General features: G+C 35.6%; 2 protein-coding genes across 7 annotated transcripts; one reads left to right on the top strand and one right to left on the bottom strand.

Annotated features, from left to right (window-relative positions):
* LOC100811040 (mediator of RNA polymerase II transcription subunit 12) lies at positions 1-14,028 on the top strand. 3 transcript variants are annotated; one of them, XM_006587788.4, is made up of 14 exons: positions 1-220; positions 1,563-1,696; positions 1,825-2,019; positions 2,837-2,896; positions 3,446-3,551; positions 4,282-4,350; positions 4,969-5,022; positions 5,184-5,291; positions 6,140-6,286; positions 6,390-6,737; positions 6,858-9,247; positions 9,703-12,315; positions 12,777-13,095; positions 13,255-14,028. In XM_006587788.4, exons 3-14 carry the CDS (start codon positions 1,892-1,894, stop codon positions 13,690-13,692), a joined length of 6,780 nt encoding a protein of 2,259 aa, XP_006587851.1. In that variant the 5' UTR covers positions 1-220; positions 1,563-1,696; positions 1,825-1,891; the 3' UTR covers positions 13,693-14,028. The 3 variants fall into 3 exon arrangements, with proteins under 3 accessions (XP_006587851.1, XP_006587853.1, XP_014617898.1); XM_006587790.4 differs by having other exon boundaries at positions 13,283-14,028; XM_014762412.3 differs by lacking the exon at positions 1,563-1,696.
* Positions 14,029-14,951: 923 nt separating this feature from the next.
* On the bottom strand, positions 14,952-18,819 carry LOC100811579 (rop guanine nucleotide exchange factor 3). Of its 4 annotated transcripts, none has more exons than XM_006587791.4 (9): positions 18,623-18,818; positions 17,937-18,246; positions 17,703-17,822; positions 17,276-17,430; positions 17,112-17,186; positions 16,731-17,021; positions 16,015-16,170; positions 15,461-15,805; positions 14,952-15,258 (listed from the first exon to the last, which is right to left on the bottom strand). In XM_006587791.4, the coding sequence occupies exons 2-9, from the start codon at positions 18,208-18,210 to the stop codon at positions 15,136-15,138; spliced, it is 1,539 nt and encodes a 512-aa protein (XP_006587854.1). In that variant the 5' UTR covers positions 18,211-18,246; positions 18,623-18,818; the 3' UTR covers positions 14,952-15,135. The 4 variants fall into 4 exon arrangements, with proteins under 4 accessions (XP_006587854.1, XP_040861110.1, XP_014617899.1 ...); XM_041005176.1 differs by lacking the exon at positions 18,623-18,818 and adding an exon at positions 18,324-18,614; XM_014762413.3 differs by having other exon boundaries at positions 17,937-18,817.
* Between the last annotated feature and the right edge of the window lie 1,117 nt (positions 18,820-19,936).

Below are 19,936 nucleotides of genomic sequence, written 5' to 3' on the forward strand. Positions count from 1 at the left end.
CCACCTTCACTGTTCTTCCATTGTGATTCACAGAAAACACCACCAACTCAACACAATCATCATCGTCACTACCAATTTTTTTTAATAAAAAAACCAAAAAAAAAATACAAAGAGTCAAACCCTCGACCACACTACAGAGACTCTTCTTCTTCTTTGTTGCTCTGTTTCTCTCTCTTACATTCTCACTCTTTCCGTCAAAGTTTGCAATTTTTCTTCCCAGGTAATGTCCTTATCATTAATCTTCAATATATTGCAATTCCCCCATTATTATATTTGTTGTTAATTTTGATTTTTCGGAAACCCCTTTTGTTCCGTTTTGCCCAATTGTGAATCATAAACCCTAGTTTTGCTTGTGCTGGAATATCCACAATTTTCAGTTCCGCAATTAGCTTGCGCCGGCATTTCCAAAGTTGGGTAAGAACGAAACAGTAGCCGGAATTTCGTTCTCAAAAACCCTAGTTTTGGATCGTGCTTCGGAGTTCTAATTGTGGAGTTTTTTTTTTTTTTTTCTCACATTAGATTTGATTTTGTTGGATTGGGTGGTTGCTGTTCAGGTTTTTGTAGAGTATAGGTTGGATTTGACGTTAAAGTTTAGATTTTTGGACGATTCAAGTGGTGGGTTTTTTCTCTCAGTTTTTGCCTCTTGCATCTGTAGAAGTTTCATTTGGTGCCCTTGTTAGTTGGAGCAGGGAAAGTGAGGGTAATTTTTATTTCAATGAGTTTTGCAGTTATGCTTGTGGATTGGAAATGATTTGGTTAAATTCTGCAACTTTGTATTGTATCTCGTGTTATAAGTTATTACTGTTGGTTACGGATTCGAGACTTGAAGTTATGATTCTGGCAACGGTCGACCACGTGTTTATATGCGATAGGACTTGATATAGGTGTGTTTTGGTATATGTAGATACATTTTAATGGAGAGTTTCCAATTTCAATGGGAATTGAATTCTCTTGTGTAATTGTTGTGATTGTGTTTGTGTTAGTCTGACTAGGAGATTCCTTAGGGTAGAAGTAAAGCTTCTAAGTTCATTGGTGTGCTTACAGTTACACTATTTTTGAAAACAAGACTTTTATATGGTTGGGAATGGGGTTTTGGCGTCAACGACGGTTTCAGAACATAAATGTGAAAAAAGTTGTTCAAATTTTCTTTACCCCTGCTGTTCCACATCTATGCATTGGAAACTGGACTTAGTGTGGACAAGAGTTTAGGACTCTGTTTTCTTTTATTTTCCAGAATATTTTATGTTCTTTGCATCTTAAATGAAACATGCATAGCGTGTTTGGATCATGCCATGTTCGATTCAAAATCGAGTCCTTTCCATGTTTGATGCAAAAGCTTAAAATGACAGCTTCTCTTTTTCCTGTCTGATACTCACGTGTTGGTTGTTGGACACGAAGCCAAACACCCAATTCAGACTATTGGATTTTTTTTGGAGCTTTCATATTGCCCTTGAGTTGCACTCATCTGATGCATTCTGGAATCTGGATGTTAGTTAATGATTCTTCTTATGGTGCATGTTATGGATTTGTTTCTTAATTCTTTATCCATTTGTGTTTTACAGGCCAGAATAGTACCACTCTGCCTCATACATCTGGGGTCCACAAATTGTGGGTCTCATGTTTTGGGGTATTAGGATTTCAGTACATATGTTTTATAGTGGTTGAAGACAGTTAACACATAGATTTGGTGCTTAAGGTCATTTTCTCTTATTCTCTCTTCAATTTATGTGTCTTTTTTTTCCTTTGTCACTTTTTTAGGATTTTTGTTGTAGTTTGCTTAAATGCTCTGGTTGGAAATGACACAGCACATTTTCAATGATGCAGTTTAGCTATTACAGCTACTTGTAGTGGTTTGATGCTGAGGGCAGTATGCTGGTTATGATTGGGGGAAATGCAAAGGTATCATGCTGGCAGCTGCACTAGTGCAGTTAATAACAGTGCAATTGGTGGGCCATCCACTAGGGACATTGGAAGAACTGATTCATCTTCTTTGCCGGCTAACTTTCCTGTGAGTTCAAGGTAAGATACTATGTATGCCAACATTTCTTTGCTGAAAATCTTATTATTATTCTTTCTTTTCAGATGTTGTTATTGTAGTACATGTGATTATGTTACTGCATATTCCAAATAATTGTTGTTGTGATGCAGCTTCTGGTGCTTCAGTCCCTGTTATCTAATAGCTTTCTTTATTGCAACAGTGATTATTTATTTACTTGACGTCCTTTTGAAACCTGAAAAACTCCACTTCAGAGCTGGTTCATTTATCTTTTGACTCTTGAGTAATCACAATATTCTAGTTTTTTTGGTCCTTTTGGGTCATCATTTCTGTTCTTATGCATTTAAATGATTGAGATATCTCAGCCTAGATACATTAACATGGATTCTTTTCTAAAAATACTTTATGTACATGAGCAATGTTTATAAATTTCTCATTGGTAAATGACTAAATTAGTGAAGGATGATCATAGTTTGAAAGAAAAATACTTTAATCATAATAAAAAACCAGTTACATATCTCTCTCGTATCCATATCAGAATTTATTCTCTCCCCAATGAACATGTCATAGAATTACATATTTTTCCCCAACTCAAGTTTGAATGTAAAAGAAAAAATAATCAGTTGTCCTATTCAAAAGAAATATTGGGTCTACTTTATTGTCTACTATTTACAACAGCTTTGAAGATACAGAGGAACATAGAGCTGTTTTAATATTAGTCCTTTGTTCTGTTTGATAGTAGATACTCCATAATAAAATGGTATATTATTTTATTTGTTCTGATAAATCATTTATTTGATGCTGTTAATCACTTTAAAAATAATGGTTTTGCTTTTGCAGGCGACAACCACCATTAGCCCCATACAAGTTGAAGTGCGATAAAGAACCTCTGAACTCTAGGTAGTTCATGCCTGTAGCAGAACCTGTTTCCAAATCGTTCAATTTTGTTAGTTCATGAGTAACAAACATCTTAAGTTTTTCTGGAGTAAAATTTGCATGTACTCGGTTAATATTCAAAATATTGTTTGATGCCCTTGATCGTCGGTATCTGTTTTTGTTAGTTGTTTTTTTTTTTTTTTTTTTGGAAGGCAAAAAATATATATATATATATTATTAATAGGCAAACCAGTACCAGTGGTACCAGAAATAGAGATTACAAGGCACCTAAGTGCTGCCCTCCAAAATAACAACCCACCCTAATATAACAAGAGTATGAAAGCCCAGTCAAACTATCCAAAGGAATTCGATATATTGGAAGACCAATGGTTGAAGCTAATATTGAAATCTTTTTCTTTAGCCTTTAGCCAGGACCAAACTAATGTTTTTGTTAGTTGTTATTCAATGGTATTAAGATTGCTATGTTTTAATCCTGTTAGTACTCCTAGTTTTTGCTTTAAATTTCCTTTTTGTCTTGTTGTATAAATTTTAAATGTCACTGTTAAATCTCAGGCTTGGGCCTCCTGACTATCACCCCCAAACACCAAATTGTCCTGAAGAGACTCTGACCAGAGAATATTTGCAATCTGGATATAGGGACACAGTTGAGGGGCTTGAGGTATATTTGTTAACTTCTGTATTTATATCAAATGGATAATGTAACGTAGCAATTTAGCTATGAGTGTTTGAGTTATAGCCATTGTTAGAATCTGACAATTCTTGATTTGAATCCTATGATTCAATATGATTCAGCTACCTAATGATTCATGTCATAAAATGAATCTCTAATGACTTTGTATCTTATGATAATCAATGAATATGTGCAATTTCCTATCATCGATATGAATCACTCGATTCAATTAATTTTTTCTTACTTTTCTTTCACCAATTCTCATGAAAATAATTGAAAATTCATAAACTTAAATTTTTAAATGAAACGGAATTGAAGGAGCGCTTCTGAACTTATCCAATTTGATCATTCTACTGCTTAGTTTGTCACCCTCTCATTCAATGCATGCACTAACTAGTAACTTTGTTTAATAAAACTTATGATTAAGTTGTTTTTATCTATTTCTAGTTTAAAATTATTACGTTGAACACTGTATATTTGGATGTGTTTATCATTATATTTGTATGTGCTATTTTCAGTCAATTTGAAAACAGCTTGGTTTTTTGTATCAAATTTCTTATTTGGATCTCCTACTGTTCAGTATGATTGAAACTATGCTGTAGGGAATTTGATATTCTAGTGGATTGGCTTCCCTTGATGAATTGTTGAAAATCAACTTGTACTTTCTAAAACTGATTGTTGTTTTTATAAAATGGTATTACCTTTTTTTTGTCTTCAGGAATCTAGAGAAATTTCTTTGACCCAGGTTCAAAATTTTGGCAAGACAGTTGTCCTTAGTTGCAAAGAGGTGAGTTCCTAGTCTTTGAGAGAGAATTATGCCCTTTTTTTTTGTATAACTATGAGTGTGTGTGGCATGTCAATTAAGCTAGCTTATTAGCTTGTCTGGCTAAATTATGTTGTTTGATAAACAAGCTTATTTTGCTACCTTATAGCTTATAAGCTATAAACTACTTCAACTAGCTTATAACTTATGAGCTTGCAGCTTGTTTTTTTTCATCCATTTTTTTCCTTACCATTTTAATGTACTTAATTTTAATAAAATATTTGATCTTTTAAAAAATTAAGAAGAATGTAAAATTAATAAATGAATCTAAAACTATAATTACCTAAGAATATATTTTTTGTCTACGAAACAAAATATCATTTATATTAAAAATTATATAGATGTCCTTTTATGTCATTTTGCATTTTTAGCTACTTCAATAACTAATTTATCAAACACTCGTAATACAATAAGATAGTTTATACGTCTTAAGCTGGCTTATTTGCTTTAAGCTAACTGATTAGTTAGTTTTGTCAACCATAGCCTATGCCATGAATATACTGGACATTTTCCATATTTGGTTTTTATTTCATCGGAAGTGTTTGTAGGTTAATTCTTTAATCTTTCATCTTCTCTCTCCAGGCTATTAGAAAACGTCTACGGGCAATCAATGAATCTCGTGTGCGGAAACGGAAGGTGATGACCGATGATCTTTATTCTGTTATTTTATTATGCTTGCTGAACAGTATGTAGGCCTCTAAAGTATTCCATTTTTTTTGTATTGTTTTATTTTGGGTCTAGTGGGCCCTACGTGCTATGAAGGTATTTGATCTACATGATAGTGTTTATTTTGACAGGCTGGTCAAGTATATGGAGTGGCTCTTTCTGGGTCACAACTTGCTAAGCCTGGTGTTTTCCCTGAACAAAGGCCTTGTCCTGAAGACTTTCGGAAGAAATGGATTGAGGTATTAATGAAAGTCTTGTTCCTGTTGCTTTACTCTTTGTACAACTTTCCTGTATAAATATTGTTTTGCTTGTTATTTGTTCCTGTTAGAATGTTAGTGTTATTGTTTTGTTGTTAGTGAACTTGGTTGGGCTTGTAGCCTTGTACTAGACCTAGTTATTGGTATAAATTATTAAGAGCATTAGGGATTGTAAAACACATCATTATTCAGCTTACTTTAGTCATTTTTCTCTCTTTTCACCCAAACTACACAATTTTAGCCTATTAAAATTGTAGGGTTTAGGTAAAAAGGATGGAAAAGAGAGAAAGACCGCTAATACAATGGAGATTGATATTAGATGTTACACAATACCTAGCCTAATGCTTATATTTATACTTCTATAAAAAATGCTTATATTTAGACTACTAAGTCAAGTAGTAGTGCTGCCAGTACAAGCTCAGGCCCTCTGACTAAAACTAGTAACCTTGGTATTCTAACAGTTTTTATCAAGTTTTTGCTGAATTTATATTTACAAAAGCATGAGGTTATGAATCATTATATTTGGATGGATATTTGTAGTTTAATCTGGCTGGAAGAAGTGTGCAAGTATGGATGGAAATAGAACATGTTCACATGCTAAATACACCAGTACAGGCTATAGCTATTCATGATTTCAGGAGAGCCATTGTTAAATACGTTCCTATAAGAGATCCCTTGGCTTTTTGTCATCTAGGCTGATATTCCTGTTAAATCCTTCAATACTTTATTAAAACTTACGCATTAGTGCTTATTATCTGGGATGTTTTCTGCCACTAGTTTTTTTTTTTATTGTTTTGTTTTGTTTTTTTAACTCAATTATTTTTTTATAGGGCTTATCTCAACAGCACAAGCGATTACGATCTTTGGCAGATCTTGTTCCTCATGTTAGAAGGAAATCACTTTTAGAGGTTCTTATTAGGAATAATGTTCCATTGTTGAGGGCTACCTGGTTTATAAAGGTTTCTTACCTGAATCTGGTATGGATGCCTCAATGTTGTGTAATTTACCTGTTTATTTTACCCTGAAATCACCCTCCCCCTTTTCTCAATATTTAAGATAGATTATGGTTGAATTTTGCAGGTTCGGCTGGGTTCTGCTAGTATTCCTTCTGGGACTGCTGACAAAACTCAGCTGTCTTGTTCTGAGCTTTGGACAAAAGATGTTATTGAGTACTTGCAAACTCTTCTTGATGAATTCTTCTCAAAAAATACTTCTCATTTTACTCCTCATAATCGGGACCAATCGCCCCAAGTACCTTATACTGCGTCGCTTCAGCACAGAAGTGACCAGTTATTATCTGTTGCTGATGGTGAAGAACCATCTTTACATTTTAGATGGTGGTATATTGTTCGGCTTTTGCAATGGCATCATGCTGAAGGGCTTCTTCTTCCTTCTCTTATCATTGACTGGGTTTTGCGTCAATTACAGGTGATTGCATATAAGAAGTATTGTGTGTTCATAGAAAATAAACTGAGTATTTTATATTTTTTGCTGATTTCAATCCTTTAGACTTAAGGTTTTGATTTTTCCCACTTCTGCTCCTTTCAGGAAAAACAATTGCTTGAGATTTGGCAGCTGCTATTGCCTATTGTATATGGCTTTTTAGAAATTGTTGTTCTATCTCAAACATATGTTCATACTCTTGCTGGTGTAGCTCTTCGTATTATTCGTGATCCTGCTCCTGGTGGATCAGACCTTGTAGATAATTCCCGGAGGGCATATACTACTTCTGCTCTGATTGAGATGCTCCGATATTTAATATTTGCGGCTTCAGAGACTTTTGTTGCTTTGGATTGCTTTCCTTTGCCATCCTCTGTAGTTTCACATACAATAAATGATGGGAATTTTGTACTGAAAGCAACTGAAGCTGCAGGAAAGATAATAAATAGTTCAGAAGATGTTGTGTGTTTATTTAGAAGTAAAGGATTTGATGCACAATTCCAGTCATTGGCATTTGATCATGTCATTTCGTGCATTCAAGAACGTGTAGAAGATCTCACAAAGGCTGTAAGCCCAGGTTATCCAGGTCAATGTCTGGCTAAAGCTTCCCAAGCCTTGGATAAATCCCTTGTACTTGGTGATATACATGGAGCATACAAATTTCTTTTTGAAGATCTTTGTGATGAAACTGTATCTGAAGGTTGGGTTGCAAAAGTCAGCCATTGTTTAAGGTTATCGCTGAAGTGGTTTGTGACTGTAAATAAATCACTTGTTTATTCAGTGTTTTTCCTGTGTGAGTGGGCAACATGTGATTTCAGGGATTTTCGAAATGCTCCTCCTTGTGACGTAAAGTTCACTGGCAGGAAAGATCTTTCCCAAGTCCATATAGCAATTAGACTTTTAAAGGTGAAGCTAAGGGATATGCAGATTTCACCAAAGCAAAAGAGTGGAAGCACTCGTGGTCATGGAGTCAGTTATTTAGCAAAATGTTCAAGTCTGCAGAGTAATCAGAATTTTGTGAACAATGCATTCAAAATAAAATCTAGTTCAAGAAATTTGGATCAGAATATCTGTTCTTCAGCTATATTTGAAAGCCCAGGTCCTCTACATGATATTATTGTTTGTTGGATTGATCAGCATATGGTGCATAAAGGGGAAGGTTTCAAACGCCTACATCTATATATAGTGGAACTCATACGGGCAGGCATCTTTTACCCACTGGCATATGTACGTCAGCTGATAGTGAGTGGGATCATGGACATGAATGTAAATGTGGTTGACTTGGAGAGACAGAAGAGACATTGCCGAATCTTGAAGCAGCTTCCTGGGAAGTTTGTGCGTGGTGCTTTGGTAGAATCAGGGATTAGTGAAGGGCCATGGCTCACTGAAGCATTGCGGGTTTACTTGAATGAACGCCGCCTCATACTTCGTGGTTCCTTATGGGAGAACCACGACAATGCCAATAATGTGAATATATCTTCTCTCAAGCGAAAACACTGTACAACTTCAACAAAAGACAGAGCTTCTACGGTGTCAATTGATCCATGGAAGAGTATTTTTTCTAATAAAATATCCTCTAAAAATGCAAAGGATGACAATTGTGTTGAAGAACTGAAGACATTCATCTCAACCCTGTTACAGCTACCAAAAAGTTTAACTAATTTGAGCACTACAGGATTGGATGAATCTCAAGGCAGTGTCAGAAAACCTATTGGGTCTCACAACAAGATTGATCTAGTGGAGGCTACACCTGGGTGTGAAGAATGTAGAAAATCAAAGAGGCAAAAATTGAGTGAGGAAAGAAGTTCATTTGTTCAAGCTCCGTCTCTAGTACTGTCTGATGATGAAGACACATGGTGGGTTAAGAAGGGGCTAAAATCCTCCGAGCCTCTCAAAGTTGATCAACCACTTAAGTCAACTAAACAGGTTACTAAGACTCGGCAGAAGACTGTCCGTAAAACCCAGAGTCTTGCTCAACTGGCAGCTTCTAGAATTGAGGGTAGCCAAGGGGCATCAACAAGTCATGTGTGTGGCAATAAGGTTAGCTGCCCTCACCATAGAACTGCTATGGATGGAGATACAACAAGGTCTGTTGATGGAATTCGATCAGGTCACTGTGAAGATATTGTTTCAATTGGAAGGGCACTAAAACAGCTGCGCTTTGTTGAGAGAAAGGAAGTAACACTTTGGCTGATGACTGTATTTAGGGAGCTTATTGAAGAGAGTGAAAAAGATGTTGGTAAAGTTAGCCAGTTTGGCAGGCCTTTTGCCACTGTGGATGATAAAAGTTCAATACGGTGGAAACTTGGTGAGGATGAACTTTCTGCTTTACTTTATTTGATGGATGTCTCAGACGATTTAGTATCAGCTGTCAAATTCCTCGTATGGTTGCTGCCAAAGGTTTATATTAGCCCAAATTCTACAATTCATAGTGGAAGGAATGTGGAGAACCAAGCTTGTGATGTTGGCGAGGCTTTTCTGTTATCATCGCTGAGAAGGTTTGTACTCAACTTAGTTTATGTATTTTTTGGGTCTATTCTGCCACCATTTATTTTGTTCCTTTTATCAGTTTATGTGCTATTCCTAGTTCCTCGTCTGGCTTTCCCTTCTAATCCTTGTGGTGTTCGCTGTGTTTTTAATAACTATGAGAATTGTTTATGTGATATACCACTTGTCTTTCTTCATTTTTTTATTTATTATTCTAACAAGTGCTTGATAAACTTTTGCATGTTGGCGCTTCCTTTGCTCTTCTTTTCCTTATATTTTTAATTAAGTAATTTTTCTGTGACTTCGTATGTGCTTCCAATTTTCCCCCTCATTATTTTTTAATCTAATGAGTATTATTTACTTTTCATCTTTATGTTAACCTAAGGCCCCTTTTTTTTTTTTTTACAATGGATGTTTACATATAGTGATTCTGTTTAGTATGTCTGTCTTGTTGTATTTGATGCAGGTATGAGAATATTCTTACTGCAGCAGATCTTCTTCCTGAAGCTCTGTCATCTATAATGCATCGTGCTGCGGCTATTATAGCAGCATCTAATGGGAGGGTTTCTGGTTCAGGTGCCCTAACTTTTGCTCGTTATTTATTAAAAAAATATGGCAATGTGGTCAGTGTCATTGAGTGGGAGAAAAGTTTTAAGAGTACATGTGATAAGAGACTTGCTTCTGAACTAGAGTCTGGACGGTCAGTTGATGGAGAGTTAGGGCTTCCACTTGGTGTTCCTGCTGGAGTTGAGGACCCTGATGACTTTTTCCGTCAAAAGATAACTGGTGGCCGGTTCCCGTCCAGAGTAGGTTCAGGCATGAGAGATGTTGTACAGCGTAATGTGGAAGAAGCATTTCTTGATCTTTTTGGAAAAGACAGAAAGCTCTTTGCTGCTGGTACACCAAAAGGTCCTGCTTTTGAAAAATGGGATAATGGATATCAAATTGCAAAACAAATAGTTATGGGTTTGATAGATTGCATAAGGCAGACTGGTGGTGCTGCTCAAGAAGGGGACCCCTCTTTGGTTACTTCTGCTGTTTCTGCCATAGTTGGCAGTGTTGGTCCAACATTAGCAAAATTGCCTGATTTTTCAGCTGGCAGTAATCATTCAAATATGTCATTGGCTACAAGTTCATTGAACTATGCTAAATGCATTCTGCGAATGCATATAACTTGTTTGTGTTTGCTTAAGGAAGCCTTGGGAGAACGTCAAAGCCGTGTATTTGAGATTGCACTTGCAATGGAAGCTTCTACTGCTCTTGCTGGAGTTTTTGCTCCAAGTAAAGCATCTCGAGCTCAGTTTCAAATGTCACCTGAAACCCATGATACTGGTACTATTTCAAATGATGCTGCAAACAACAGTAGTAAAATTGTGGTTGCAAGAACAACGAAAATTAGTGCTGCTGTTTCTGCACTTGTTGTTGGTGCAATTATATGTGGTGTTACCAGCCTGGAAAGAATAGTAACCATTCTCAGACTAAAGGAGGGCCTGGATGTTGTACAATTTGTAAGAAGCACAAGATCCAATTCAAATGGGAATGCACGTTCAGTTGGGGCTTTTAAGGTGGATAGTTCAGTTGAAGTTCATGTCCATTGGTTTAGATTGCTTGTTGGGAACTGCAGAACCATCTGTGAAGGCTTAGTGGTGGATCTCTTGGGTGAACCGTCCATTGTTGCTCTTTCAAGGATGCAGCACATACTTCCTCTAACTTTGGTCTTTCCACCTGCCTATTCAATATTTGCTTTTGTTATTTGGCGGCCCTTTGTTATGAATGCCAATGTAGCAGTTCGTGAAGACATGAATCAACTTTACCAGTCTCTAACAATGGCCATAAGTGATGCAATAAAACATTTGCCGTTCCGAGATGTATGCTTAAGAGAGTGTCAGGGCCTTTATGATCTTATGGCTGCAGATACAAGTGATGCAGAGTTTGCAACCTTGCTAGAGTTGAATGGGTCTGATATGCATTCAAAATCTCTGGCATTTGTTCCGCTCCGTGCTAGACATTTTCTAAATGCCATGATTGATTGTAAGATGCCTCACTCTATTTATACAAAGGATGAAGGAAGCCGGAATTCTGGACATGGTGAATCCAAAATTGATTTTACTGATAGTGAATCTACACTTCGGGATAAACTTGTAGATGTGTTAGATGCTCTGCAGCCTGCCAAGTTTCACTGGCAATGGGTTGAACTAAGGCTGCTTTTAAATGAACAAGCCCTCATTGAAAAACTGAAGACACATGATATGTCTTTAGCTGATGCTATACAGTTGTCCTCACCTAGTTCAGAGAAGGGCACTGCTTCTGAGAACGAGAACAATTTTATTGAAATAATTCTCACTAGGTTACTGGTTAGACCTGATGCTGCACCCCTTTTCTCGGAGTTGGTTCATCTTTTTGGGAAGTCACTAGAGGATTCAATGTTGTTACAGGCTAAATGGTTCCTTGCAGGTCAAGATGTCCTCTTTGGTCGGAAGACCATTAAGCAACGACTGATTAACATTGCAGAGACTAAAAGATTTTCTGTTAAGACACAGTTTTCAGAACCCTGGGGTTGGTGCACCCCATGTAAAGATCCAGTTGCTGTCAAGGGGGATAAAATGAAAGTTGATTCTATGCCTCTTGAAGAAGGAGAAGTTGCTGAAGAGGGAATGGATGTGAAAAGGTCCATAAAAGGGTTCTCCCAAGTGGTTGACTCTGAAAGCTCAACCAGTAAGCAGCAGCATGGGACTGAGAGGGCTCTTCTTGAGTTAATTCTTCCTTGCATAGATCAAAGCTCTGATGAATCTCGTAATTCCTTTGCAAGTGATTTGATCAAACAATTAAATTATATTGAGCAACAAATAGCTTTAGTTACTCGAGGACCAAGTAAGCCAATGGCAAGTACTCCTGTTACTGAAGGTCAGACAAATAAAGTAAATAACCGCAAAGCTATAAGAGGTGGCAGCCCTGGGTTAGCCAGACGACCAACACCTGCACCAGATTCTTCTCCACTTTCTCCTGCTGCTTTGCGAGCATCAATATCTTTACGTGTGCAGTTACTCATGAGATTTCTTCCTATTCTTTGCACAGACGGGTAATTAAGACTACATTTCTTCTAATCTTTAAATTATTTGCTATGCTGTCCTGAAATACTTTCTCATTCCTTCCTGGGTTGTTGCTGCACTGAAGTTGTCTTTTTTCACTGGATTAGTATGAGATTTTCTTGAAACATGTTTATATAGTTAACTATTGTGGGGGTAAAAGTCTATGCCTTTTTCAGTTTTCTTGAAATGCATAAAAATGGAGATAATTGCAATATGAACATTTTCAACTGTACAGTTATCTACTGTCTGCTGTTTTATCATGGTTTCCAACTACTTGCATTGAAGATAGTTCATTATGAGTGCTGGAAATCAATTTTGCTTCTGTCCTTTTCAGAAGTGAAATATGGATATTGGTGCTATGAAGGAATATGCTTGTTTTAATGTATGCCACATTAGTGTATCAAATGTAGGCTGTTGTAGAGGTAGTTTAGCTAGATGTTCAATTTTGCAGGGACTCTTCTGTATGGAGCGTGAGATACACACTTGCCTCTGTACTTCTTCGTCTCCTTGGCAGCCGGGTTGTGCATGAGGATGTAACTGTGAAGGCAATGTACTATACTCCATTGAGAAGGGAGGCAGAGTCACATGCTGAAGCTGCTTTTGTAGATTCTTCTGTTGAGGGCCTGTTTGATCATCTGCTGTTGATTTTGCATGGATTGTTGAGTAGTTCTCCTCCAAGTTGGCTCAGGTCAAAATCTGTTTCAAAGACCACTAATGAACCTACAAGGGAGTTTTCTGGATTTGAACGCGAGCCATTGGAGGCATTGCAGGTATGAATCTTTTAGCCTATAGCTTTTAGTTTGTGACCTGATCCCATGTTATTAAATATAGGAAGGCATTTTATTCTTGATATTATCATCTGGCTGATGCTGATTAGAATGAATGAATGCGGGCTTCTTGCTTTTCTTCTGGTCTATTGTATAATACAGAATCATCTTGATAATATGCAACTGCCAGACACTATCCGGTGGCGTATCCAAGCTGCCATGCCTGTGCTCCCTCCCTCTATACGGTGCTCTTTCTCATGCCAGCTGCCAACTGTTCCAGCTTCTGCTCTTGCATCTCTTCAACCCAGCACTACAAATTCTGGGTTTAACTCCAGCTGTTCAACTGTCCCTCAGAGGAACCTGGTTTCATCGTCAAGGACTACAGCATCAGGGAGGTCGAAACTGCAGGACAATGATTCGGATGTTGACCCTTGGACACTTTTAGAAGATGGCGCTGGATCTTGTTCATCTGCAAGTAATACTGCTATCATAGGAAGCGGTGACCGTGTTAATATTCGAGCTGCTAGCTGGCTTAAAGGGGCTGTAAGGGTGCGACGAACTGACCTTTCATATGTTGGTGCCGTGGACGAGGATAGTTGATTTACAAGATTTTTTATTGGTTGGGAGTATGCAAACCCCTTATCAGGTGTATTTGTTGTTTCATTGTCCGTTATTGATGGCATGACTGGCATGAAGATGTCATTTTGTGCTTGCCCTTCCTGTGTTGAAGGGAAGTTGAGGGGTCATCAATTTGAGAAACAGGTGAAGGGATGTTTTCTTTGTTGAAGAGAAGTGAAGGTTCTAGCCTGGTTGACTAACTAACCTGTTGATCACCCCACCCTGGACCTGTGCACTTGCAGACACAGTTCAGTGGTTTGTTGTATATATAGGATCATTGTTTCAACTTTCCCAATTTATTTGATGATATATCTCAAATGGTCTGTTGTTCCGTTCTAATTTATGTCTCAAGGCGTATGCTCAGTCTGTTATCTTTTGGGGTCACAGGCACACACCAGTGCACATGCTCAGTTTTCTTTTTCTATATATTCAGAATATCAAAATTATCTGTGTTTTTCATCTGGAGAAATGCAGCATTCAATTATTAACTTGCAAGTCCAGGGAATTTTATAGAGGGTTTAATATGGTTTTAGGCTGTAAAGTTTGTTTTTAGTCTTAAAAAAATAAGTTATTTCATTTGTGAGAACGTGTTAGACGTGATATTTTTTCGTATAAAATTATCTCCTTTTAGCATCTCATTTATGCAAGCAAGGATTACATGTGACACATTTTTATAAATAAAGGGTCAAAAGAGGATAATTTATTTTTGAGACTAAAAGAACATTATCTTATTTGTAAAATTAAAATAAACTTGTAATTAGTTCAGATTAATTACGGATTAGTAAGGATCTTTATATTTTTTTTGGCTTTAAGTATATTTTTGGTTCATGCAATTTAAAGTTTTTTTCATTTTTATTTCTGTATTTTTTTTTTGTTTTAGTTCTTGTAAAATGTTTGTTTTATTTTTTTATTCTTAATAGTGTTTTAGACAGCGTTTTGAGTAATAAAAAATGTTTTGAATAGTGAAAAAAATGATCTAAAACACTTTAAAGATAAAAAATAAAACAAACATTTTACAAGAACTAAAACAAAAAAAAATTACAGAAACGAAAATGAAAAAAAACTTTAAATTGCATGAACCAAAAATATACTTAAAGCATGTAATATCAATGATTGATTTTCTCATGCTATAAAGGTTTGTCATGCATACACACGCATGGAATATCAATGATTGATTTTCTCATCCACAACAAATATTATTTACTTTTTTGGTGAAGCTGCTATGAATCATGCTTAAAGAATCTGAAAACTGTCTTTACTCTTTAGTACATTTAACAACTATGATTCACACAAATGCAAGTTAATATCTTTTTCGTACAATCATGTACTATCTGTCTTCATTCTACTAAAGATATAGTTTACGAAAAGATTGTTGGATGGAATGAAAAACTGTTAGGACGCGATTGTAAAACCAAGTTGAGGTTTCTAGACATCTCGGTTCCTCATTGATTTATCAACATAAAGAACATCTTCAATCCATGCAACAATGTTGAATGCTAGGCCTTCCAAAACTCTTGAATAACTCTCTAGTATTGCATTCCCTACATCCTGAAAAACATAATAATCATCATCCTTAGTCCACGATCCAAAATTCAAACACATTTACTTTACAATAACTAGATGATATTCATATAATGGTGTCCTAAAATGTTCTTCATTTGATTAAGGGGGAAAAAATGATGATCTCATGGCCTTATAGTATTTCTCAATGCTGCATAAATGACACAACTTCATCGATTGCAAAACTTACCCGGTTGTATTGGATCTTGCATGTGTCCAAAGATGTTTGTGAAAGTTCAGGATATCTTTGCTTCAGGCAAAGCAATAAGGATTCAGCTCTCTCGGCTAAGGTGTAGTTTTTGTCCTTAGAGTCTGTGTCTTCAATGAGATCCTTTACTTTGCTCCATGATGATTTTGAATGGGTCAGACAAGCTTTGCGTCTCCATGTGTACATTGATGATTCAACCCTGTCTGCTAGCTCAAGTGCTTCATGTTCAGAACTTATTTTGAGACAGTCAAGAAGTTGTTCAGGTGAGAACTTGTCTGCAGTTTGCATGTAGAGGTAAATTGAGTCCCCTACACTTGATCTTCCACTCTGAAGAAATTCATGTTTGAAAAGAGTAAAAGAAGAAAGATTAGAGTTTAGTCATTTTGATAAAAATGATGTAAATGCATATACTATTAGTAACATGAAATCAATTCTTCTCCTGTATTAACTTAATCAGACATTGGATTTTAATGATTAATTTCAAGGGAATAGGCATAAGATTAATAGATCTAATCGGATTTGATTGCTATTGGTACCTTAATTGAAACTATATCATCCCTTTTTCTACAAGACTCAGCTGCTATTATAGGCTTCCATAAAAGGCTTATGAAATTTGATGAAAAATTCCAAGACATTTGCTTTATGGGGTCACATTTTATGGAATCCTCAGTCACTTGGCAATAGAATCTCAGCTGGAAAAAAAAAGATGCAGATTTGTTAGAAATGTAGTTATTTGGAGATTTAGTTACTACTTGGTTGGAGATTAGTTACTACTACCTCTATTCAAATTGATTGATCCTTAAGGTTTTCTCACACTGATTAAGCAATTACTCCAAGACAATAGTATCTTTTAAGGATCAATTTTACTATAATATCCTTGCTCTCTTAATTTCTAAAAATACATTACTAAATATTTCAAGACATCAGCGTTTATTAGGGAACAACATTGGGATAGAAATTTTAATACTTTATTGAAAATCAATTAACATGAATTCTTTTGAATGCTAAAACATCAATCAATTTAGAAATGAGGGACTGTTTGCTTAATTAGTTATTACTTGATTGATGCCTATATATGATTTGATGTAATTACCTTTAATCATTCAAGCAATTTTATTTTTTCTCTTATCTATCTTTACTCAACCATGTTTCATATTACAAGACTCATTCTGAGATTCCAACATAAAGTTTCAGACTGAGACTTCTAGAAACAGATTATATTTAACAATATGGATTACCAATGAGGACTAACCTCGGGAAGATTATCTATGTATTTTTCTGGGATGTCTATTTCTGCAAGAACACTGCTGTTTATTGCCATGGCAGCCTTATGAATTTGATTAGCACAATCCCTTTTCTCTATCAGGTGCTTTCTTGACTTGTCAGAGAGGCCACCAGGAAGAACACAAGGAACTGGCAGCCACCATTTGCCATCTTTCCTTGGAAATTTTGTTCGGAATGAGGCTCCACGTAATCGACTCGAATTCCCTGGTATGTTCTCTGCATACCAAAATTCAGTGTCCTGGAAAGTATCTAATATTTCCTGCAAACAATGTTATGTTAACAGTTTTAGTAACAAGAAGTCTTGATAACTGAGATATTACAAGCAAGAAGCAATTGGGATTTGTCTTACTATGAGCATTGTGTCAAGCTTCTGCAGTGCGGGAAGGTTGACATATATGTCTAACCTTGGTCTGCTTTTCATCATCTGAAAGAGAGTATCAAATCATGTTTCTTACATTTAGAGATTACAAACAAGTTAAATGAAAGTTCTGGTTATCATTTAGCAGAACTCACCTCCACAATTGTGCCATCTTCTAAATATTGAGCAGTTGGAGCAAATTCTTGTATGTAGTCACACACTGATAAGAGAACCTTCATTTCCCTTTTCCACATAGCGCTCTTTTCAGGCTTTAGTGGTTCCAACTTTAAACTTTGTCCAAATACAGTTGCTGCAGAATTCGCGAATCAAACACATTCAAGGACAATAAATTTGGCAAACAAAAATGAGAAATGCTCACAACTTATACACTCACTACTACATTCTTTCCAATGTACTATTATTTGTTGAAATTTATTGGGACTCACAAAATGATGTTGGTCTCATTTCCTATTTAACGAGTCTCCATCATAATTTTGTGAATTCTAATAAGTTTTAGCCAAAAATAAATAGCGTGTTGGATGGTGTATTATCAGGCTATGCTATTGAGTATTAAAAAATTACCGTAGAGATTGGTAATGGCATTTGAGATTGTAACTGCAGTGCAAACACCTTTCCCACTTCCAGACATGTCTTCTCCGAGCAGAAGCTTTGCAAATCTTTCCTTCATCAATTCAAGCTCGGCTATAATGTGGACAAAATCAAGTCAACCACTATCGAAATTTGTAATCATTCAAACTTCTAAGTGTCCTAAAACTTCACAAATAACCACACAAACTATGCAAAGTGCAAACCAACCTGAATCAACACAGGCATCAAGTTTATCATCCATCGAATGCTCGCGCAGCTTCATTCCTAGCTTAGAAAGAACATCCTGTTTAGCCCTCCACCGAGAAGGTGAAGGTTCACTGGCATAGCTGCTCTCATCTACAGTCTCAGACTCTGGGCTTGTCCAGGTTTGGCAATATGTAAAAGAATCTCCACTCATTGGGGAAAAATCAGGAGTATTGGAAGGTGAAGAAGGGTGATACCCCACATCAGAATTTTCATCAAATTTGGATGATTTATCCATCTTAGTTCAATAATATGTGATTAACTTCTTCAAAACCTGCACATAAACATGAAAATCAAGTGACAAGTTGAGCTTGTGTTTGTGGCCTCTAATTTTCAATACTTCATGATCACCTTGAGACATACTATATAGGATGTAAAAGCATCAAATAGATAGAACTTAGCCTAAAACATACACAATCTTCATTGAAATCAAACTATAGATATAGAAAACAAAAAGGACAAAAAAAAAAGTGAGATTAAAAGAAAAAGCAGAAAAATTTGAATGTTAAATGGTCTTGTCCAAAAAAAGCTCCCTAAGAATGCTTCTTATGTTGAGACTCAAAATGGTTCAGTGAAGAACGCAGCAAAAGGTTGTGAAGGAAACAAAAAAGGGGGCAAATGTTGGACAACTTTCTGAGGTTGAAACTAACTGAAATTTAAAACTTCAAAGTTATAACGGTTGGCCATAAAGGAAGGGTCCCCAGCATTCTTTTCCATGCAACCATTTAATATGTTAGATTTGAATTTGAAGTTTGAACTCATAACTAGTTAAAATGGTTTGAAACAGTTCCCTCCTAAGCGTTTGTACCTTTACCTTCTTCCCTGAACACTTTCCATGCAAAAAGCAAAATCATTGGCCTCCATCTACTGTAATAATAAATTAATCATTGAATTGTCCAACTAAAAAAGACACACACAAGTTGAAGAAATTGCATAATTCTTGGGTAGATTCAGAGGACAAATGCAGGAACTGTACTAGTTGAAAATGAAGCAAGATAAAAATAAGACTATATATATATATATATATATATATTCTTGAAAAATTGTTAATTAAATACAAGATTTTTGCTTCAGGTGTCAGTGCCTAAAATTTAAAATTATAAAAATTAAAAAGTTACACACTCTGGTAATTGTGTAATTTTCTTTCTACAATTGTATTTAAATAAACTTAGATGAAAGTAAGAAAGAAATAATAAGAAATTATACAAAATTCCTAAAATATTAGAAAATGGAAAGTCGTTTGCTTATACTTTTGTATAATTGTATTTAAATAAACTTAGAATCTTAGATGAAAGTAAGAAAGAAATAATACAAAATTTCAAAATATTAGAAAATGGAGAAAGTCGTTTGCATATACTTTTGTTTTCAATATGAAAATATTAGAAAAAGGAATGTCGTTTGCATGCATCTGATCACGAAGGCAGCCGCCCCGGCAAAAGTACATAACCCTTTTTTTTGGTGAATTTACATAACCCCTACTTTAGACTGAAACTATTAAAGTAATTACCATGACATTTGATTAATTAGCTTTTATTATGATTTTTAATAATACGTTAAATTAATTCAATTTTAAATTCTAAAATTATTAAACGTTAAATATTTTATTTCTTGGCATTATTAAATTATAGTCATTTTAGTTCTTAAAATTATAAAATAATGATTAAAATCACCTATATAACTACATTTGATAATTTCATTAATTAAGATGACATTTTAGAAACAAAACTAGTCGGTGCTCCGTAATTTAAAAAACTGATTTGTTACATTTCACAAATTTTTTCTGACATTTCCAAGGTTAGTTGGACATAACATATCCTCATTCATGTATGAGGTTTGTGGAAAAATCACATTATTATGTGTATATAAAAACAGGACGAACCAATTATAACCAAATGATTGAAAATACAGTCTGAAAATATGTATAGCAAGTTGCAGCATTTACACATGATTCCCAGCACATTGTC

The sequence above is a fragment of the Glycine max genome, chromosome 9 (genome assembly GCF_000004515.6).
Source record: "Glycine max cultivar Williams 82 chromosome 9, Glycine_max_v4.0, whole genome shotgun sequence".
Taxonomy (NCBI): Eukaryota; Viridiplantae; Streptophyta; class Magnoliopsida; order Fabales; family Fabaceae; genus Glycine; species Glycine max.

Coding starts and splice junctions, on each gene's coding strand:
- LOC100811040 (XM_006587788.4), top strand. CDS start 1,892: ATGCAAAGGTATCATGCTGGCAGCTGCACTAGTGCAGTTAATAACAGT. Junction 3,552..4,281: donor ACACAGTTGAGGGGCTTGAG/GTATATTTGTTA, acceptor TTTTGTCTTCAG/GAATCTAGAGAAATTTCTTT. Junction 13,096..13,254: donor AGCCATTGGAGGCATTGCAG/GTATGAATCTTT, acceptor TGTATAATACAG/AATCATCTTGATAATATGCA.
- LOC100811579 (XM_006587791.4), bottom strand. CDS start 18,210: ATGGATAAATCATCCAAATTTGATGAAAATTCTGATGTGGGGTATCAC. Junction 17,431..17,702: donor TGCCATTACCAATCTCTACG/GTAATTTTTTAA, acceptor CGAATTCTGCAG/CAACTGTATTTGGACAAAGT. Junction 15,259..15,460: donor GCAAGATCCAATACAACCGG/GTAAGTTTTGCA, acceptor TATGTTTTTCAG/GATGTAGGGAATGCAATACT.